The 6,643-nt window shown below is 43.0% G+C and overlaps 1 protein-coding gene across 1 annotated transcript in view; it reads left to right on the forward strand.

The window, feature by feature from the left end:
• Positions 1–3,392, forward strand: part of ripor2 (RHO family interacting cell polarization regulator 2) — a gene marked incomplete at both ends in the record, with an annotated part of 145,215 nt that extends 141,823 nt beyond the window's left edge. The window contains 4 exons of the mRNA XM_080735334.1: positions 720–922; positions 1,833–1,916; positions 2,554–2,644; positions 3,292–3,392. Of these exons, the coding sequence (XP_080591460.1) occupies positions 720–922; positions 1,833–1,916; positions 2,554–2,644; positions 3,292–3,392 (479 nt within the window). The remainder of the gene's footprint in view (positions 1–719; positions 923–1,832; positions 1,917–2,553; positions 2,645–3,291) is intronic.
• Between the last annotated feature and the right edge of the window lie 3,251 nt (positions 3,393–6,643).

Raw genomic sequence — 6,643 nt, forward strand, 5'->3', positions numbered from 1 at the left:
AACACAAAATGTCAGAATTGAGGTTTCTGCCTGACAGCAGCGATATGTGCTGTACAAAGAAGACGGGACATCCCCTAGTTGTGATCAAACTTTAGTTGACGATTAATAGTCATACAAATCAATGCAATTAACTGTGTTTTAATAAAGTTTTAATTTGTTTTACTTTTAGGCTTTAAACTAAAATTGCACGGGGCAGATATGACAAATAACTTCAATATATGAAGAAATGACTGACAATGACTGATACCTCTATTGTAAAGTTTGTCTCTGTGTTATGTATGCATGTCTGCTGTACACAAATCTGTCCAGCAGAGGGTGCTCAAAGGCCGCTTAACGCAGTGGTTCCCAAACATTTTGGGGCTAAGAGAGTCAGTCACCCAGGACCCAAACGAGTGAAAATAGCCTATCTTTCAAACGTATGGAATTTCTTTCTATCTATTACAAAACAAATCTAAAAATAAAGTTTTAATTTTGCGGAATTTGTCTTGAAAATCTTTTCCATTAACGATTAAAGACAAAATGTAGGAAAAGGATTTGCGCAGATTTTCAAGATATACAACCTCATAGCGCATCACTTTGTGCCGCACTACAAGCTTGTAGATCTGCTATTATTATTATTATCATTCAATAGCGTAAAAGTATAGAATAATGATTTTTAGCTCAGATCTAAAACGACACAGATGCTTCTCCGGTCTTAATGTGTTGAACTTGGTCCCCAGGCGTGTTTGCCGAGGCCCTGAGCAGCGGGGACTGCAGCCGGTGCCTGGCGGAGCTGTCGGAGGTGTGTGGGTGGTCCCTGTGGCCCCGGGGGTCCACGCTGAGGGCCCTGGCCTCCCTGCTCACCCACCAGGACCCCCAGGTCAACAAGGCTGCTGCCGACTACCTCGCGTCGGCGGCGCTGCGCGCACACTTCAGGACCACGGTCAGTGTCACCAACGTCGTTTTCTCTCCTTTATCACATCATCTCAGGGGTTCCCCACAGTCATGGGATTCCTGGAAATGTTTTATATTTTATATATAGGCCTGGAATTAACCACATGTTTGGACCAGGGTTCCCACGGTCATGAAATTCCTGGAAATATTTTAAAATTAGAAAAATATTTTTCCAGTACTGGAAAAGTTTTGGAATTGATCAAGGGTCCTGGAAGGTCTTGGAAAAAATAGCTATGCATTGTCTTTGGTTATTGATTTTGTTAATACCTCTGAAATGACAAATTCAACATTGGCCAAATTGTCAAATATTAGAGGAAGAAATTGTGAAAATAGCAGATCTACATGCTCACAACGCCTCGCAACGCAAGGCGTTGTGAGCAGGTAGATCGGCTATTTTCACAATAAAACCGTGTTATACAAAATTCCTCTACTCTTAGTGCTCGTCAGGGTGCCGGTGTCCCCAGTTCAAATATGATTATTTCGGGGGTCACGGCCTGAAAAGGTTGAGAACCACTGGCATACACTACCTGTCTTTGGGCATTGCACATAGGAGTAAGTGACTCGTTATTGAGCTGAATTCTGGAAAAGTTTTGGAAATTAATTGGTAAAGATGTGTGGGAACCCTGCTACTAGTGCCTACTCATATTTGGAAGCCTGGGCCATGTACATAAACTTAACCATGAGTGGCCTGAAAATCTGCTGACACGACAAATAGCAAAGCCAAACAACTTGCTAAATATTGCTCTGTTTCAGCTGCTATAGGCTGTTTGTCTGTGTGCAGGACAATGTGCTATAATATGTACCCTTAGGTGCCCATGACCTGTTTCCCTGTTAATATTAATTTGTGGATTCAAATGAAGAATTAAAGTAAGTGTGTGTGTGTGTGTGTGTCCACACAGGCGATAGACTACTACACCCAGGCACTGTCTGAGGCAGGAGTTCAGAGCCAGCGTGCTGCCTGTTCTGCCCTGAGCTGTCTCCAGGTCAGTTGAACCCCATACGTTGTTGACTCTATATATCGTCACTGACGGGTAGAAACCTCGTATCTCAAAGTTTCAAATTTGTACATTTTTTCGCAAAGTAAAGCACTGCTTCATCATACAAGGCCATCGCACAAAAGTAGTGAAAACAGCAGATCTACAAGCACACAACGCCTCGCACCGCGAGGCGTTGTGTGCTTGTAGATCAGCTGTTTTCAGTAATTTAAATCAATTTACAAATGATACATACAAAACAATCGGTTTTGGACATACAAGGTTTCCACCCGACAACGACGATATACTAGTGTCTTTACTGTTTTCACACATCATTGCTTCTCAATCCTGTTTCATGTTGAGAACCCCCAGATTTGTGCAAGGCAATTGTATCATCTCTGTCCGCCGTCGTTTGATGCTTTTGAGTGACGCTGTACTGTGATCAAGTAGGGCGTTAATTTAGTAAAAAAAATAAAACATTTAAAAAAAGGTAGAATGTGAAGATAAGAGGTCTCTGCCCCGACAGCGATGATGATACAGTATAATTGCGCTAATTTGGTTAATCGTTATGTTGATATCTAACTTTATCTTTTTGTATGTGTGTGTGTGCGCGCGTGTGCGTGTGTGTGTGTGTGTGTGTGTGCAGGCGGTGGAGAGCATCAAGGCGGTCATAGCGTTGTGCGACTCGGCCGACGAGGAGCTGCGACACGTCGCCATCGAGACCCTGCTCACCTTTGGTAAGGCCACGCCCCCTTTGTGTCGACCAGCCAGCCAATGAAAAACTGTCTTTTTTTTTATCACCTGCCTTGTAATGAAACGGGTCGTTCGTTTTAGCTGTCTGACAGACAGTTCTGCTTGTCATTTCACTTTAACTTCAACGTCTTGTAGATCGGCTATTCTCAGCATGCCGTCGCAATGCCTGAATAGACCCTATTCACGGTCCGCCCACACACGCGCACTCAGCAAATTTCTCAGCAACTTCCTGGTGCTGACATCAGCTTTGAAGGGTAAACTAACACAGAAATTGCTGGACTTAAAGCCAACAAATCCTTATTTCGAACGGTAAAGTAAATTATAACGCTTTGTGCCTTTTACTATCTTGTGTTCTTGATCATGCTAGCCGTATTTTATACTTAACTATTCGGAGATTGCATTACATTTGCGATTTCTGTGTTAACTCTATGGGCTTTTAGTAGGGTTTTCCCCTTCAACCGTGACGTCAGCGCCAGGAAGTTGCGTAACGTGAATTCGGTCAATAGATCTATAGAGCTTTTCAGACATCGCAAAGGCATCATGGCTCGCCAAAATTGACGAAAGAAGTAAATCTAAATCAAATATTGCTCTAAAAATTAACACTTATTTTTTTTTTTCCTTCTGGTGGCAGGTGAGGAGGGCCGCCTGGCGTACGAGCAGCTGGACACGGTTCCGGGCGAAATGATCCGCCTGGGCACGCGGCGAGGGAACGCCGTCACCACTGCCTTCTGAGCCACTGTGCCACCAAGACCACCCCACCCACCATCATCATGTCCCTTCAACACCACCACGTCCAACACCACCCACCACCACGTCCAACAACACCAACAACCACCACGTCCAAACACTGTCGCCGCGGTCCCCTCACTCGCAGTTCTGTCGGTCGGTTACTTGTCCTCAAGTCGACCGTCGCATTCGGACGCTCGGTGGATGACCGATGTCAGTGTGACATCTCTGTATCATAGCATAACGCCGGCCCTCCCCACCTCACCCGTCCCCCCCCAACTAACTCGCTGCTTCTCTGAGCCAGGCTTAACTGGAGGCAAACTGGAAGGACTTATAGACGGGTGTTTGGAGCTGGAAGGCAGATTTCGTCGTCTCTGCTCCCTCAACGAGGGAGCGAGGGGGAACATGTCGGCCATCAGACTACAGTATATCCCTGGGAGCCTGGTGTCCTGCACCTTCTAAACCAGTGGATATCAAACCTTCTCATTTAAAAAAAAATCACACCCGTGTGAACTGAGCGTTGGTCGTGGAGGCTGCGCAACAGCAAAACAAATACTGTATATATATCCATCATCCATACATCCATCCATGTGTGTGTGTGTGTGAACAACAGCGCCCCTCCCTTAACATGTGTGGTCAGTCTGGTCACAAAAGGTACTGCCAGGCTACATACAGACACGGACGGACGGACAGAGACAGACAGACCCACACACACGGCCACGTACGCTCAAAAACACCTGCCCCGGTTTATTATGGATTAGGCCATGATGGGACTCTGAGAGTGTACACATCTTTTGTACGCTCTCAGAGATACAGACCCCTCAAGGACCCCTCCACAGCCCCGGATCTCACTTTGAGAACGCCTGCATACGGTCCTGAACTGTGTGTCACTCACACAAATCACTGTCCTGAAAATCAAATAAGCCATAGTCATCAGCACAACAATGTAGGGCTGGGCGATATGACTTCGATTCGATGTCACCATTATTTGAAACTCAATTTAGGATTAATGAATGATTTGTAAAACATTTAATAGAAAATAGTGGCAAATAGCAGATCAAGCTCTCTGAGCTTGTAAATTGTTTTAATTTTTTTGTCTTTTGTAGGCCTAAAATCCAAATCACAATTTCTTTCGTTTGATTTGTTGATATATTCGTAAAAAAAAGGAATAAATAATAATAATTCTTGATCCTTCTATTAACCTACATGAGCTAGATTAAGTTGGTTATTGGTTCTAAATATTTATATATTTTCAGTTAATTGCCCAGCCCTAGCAATATTTCTGGTTCACTAGAATCAAAATTAATCACCATTCAGCACGGTGTCACAGTTGTGTTAATATCTTTGTGTAATCACTGTTCTATTGTATGATTTTAGTCTGTGGCGTTTGGCATTTGAGCACACATTTCCTTCTGAGCTTTTCTGAATTTTAATTGTTGCACTGATAGCGGCCATCGGCCGTCAAACACGCCACGCGGGTGTTCTGCAAAACATTAGCTCTGTTTTTTTATCCGTCGTCGGGGCTCCATTTCTCGAGTTTCAGGGATACTCGGGATTCGGAATTAACTGCACTCTGTTTCTTTCTGTTAGTTATTTGTTTTTTCCGTGGCACGGGGACATTCACGGATGGGATCAAGGACATTGCTCTACCATAAGACACAACAACACATCTAGGATCAGTTTGACACTCCCCACGTTTTCACCTCACCTCACTGGAGGAAGAGAGGAACTGATCGGCGATCGGGGATGAACAATGACGCTCGCTAAGCTAACTCAAAGGTTAGCTTTAAGCTAACGCCTTTTTTTCTTCTTCTTTTTTAATTTTGAGAATTTAATACAAGTGCAATTGTGGTGTATATAGTGTGAGTGTTTCGGTCAAGGCAAATAATAACGCACCGTCTTATAAAAATGTGGTGTTCCCCCCCCCCCCCCCCCCCGTGTTAATTTTCCACGCTTTGATATGAGATATGAGGTGCATTTTTCCTCCATTAATGAATCGATGGAAGCCCCCCCCCCCCCCCCCTCACACACACACACACACACACACACACAGGACAAAAGCAGGGTCGGCTTTTGTCAGCCTTTCGCGTTCGATAGAATCTGAATGAATTGGCCCTAGGGTTGGGCGACGTGACTTTCTAATCACACCGTTATTTCAAACTTTGGCATCGATCGCAATTAATTAACAATGTTTGCACGTCGCCATTCTACAACGATGATACAGGGTCATGTTTTTAATCATGCTAATCAGTTTAGTCGATTATAACAAATATATAAATAAATAAGGAATGTAAAATGTATAAATGTTTTTTTTTAAGATTATTCGAATGAACTTAATGAACAAGTCATTTTTTGTTAACTGTCGGTCTATGTATGTTTTTTCGGTAAATCGCCCAGCCCTAGCGTGATACTAATTGAAATTAATGACATTTTATGATACAATGACATGGCCTGCTTGGCAGTTCCCAGGTCAGCTTAGCTCCCTGCATTCACCCTAACCTGTTATACATGTTAGGAGATCAGACTACAGGGGGAAAACCCTCCCCCTGTGCCCAACCACAAATAACCTTTTGTAACTTTTTACTACTGAGCCGGGCGCTTGTGTGCACAATGGCGAAAAAAATCAAGTCTGTTAGTTTATTTATTGTTTATTTACATATTTGCAATCCTAATAGTCTTTGGAGTTTTACTTTGTATACAAGTGCAGACGATCTTTGCGTTATGTAAAAACGAAAGTGTATAATTTATGTTCTATTTTGGATCGTGTCCAGTATTTTGAGATGGTTGAGAGAAAGAAAAAAGGAGACTGCATGTGTGTTACCATGGGAATGATGTGTTGAACTTGAATCGGGAGTATATATATTTTGAATGGTTTATATATCTACGTGAGATGGGTGATCGTTTTGGAGAAGATTATAATAAAGATTTGCTAATGCTATAGATTTCTTATCCCTTAAAGGTCTCAATTGTAACGGGACGATATTATATATTAGAAATGTTACTTTAGTACTCAAGACAGAGATTTACTGTAACCAAAGGAGGAACAAAATCATATAAAACGGTCATTTAATAACTCATTCTGAAAGTAATAATTTGCGTTTAGCCATTTTACTGCTCACTCTTTCCTCCAAATGCGTGATTAATATTTTGTCGTACGGCGGTGACGCGCGCCACAAATGGCAGAGCTACAAGTGCGAGACGCCGCCCTAAGACAAAGTACAGTATAACGGAGGATTAAAAAAAAGCACAAGTGATAA

Source organism: Nannobrachium achirus (genome assembly GCF_963921795.1).
Source record: "Nannobrachium achirus genome assembly, chromosome: 10".
Classification (NCBI taxonomy): domain Eukaryota; kingdom Metazoa; phylum Chordata; class Actinopteri; order Myctophiformes; family Myctophidae; genus Nannobrachium; species Nannobrachium achirus.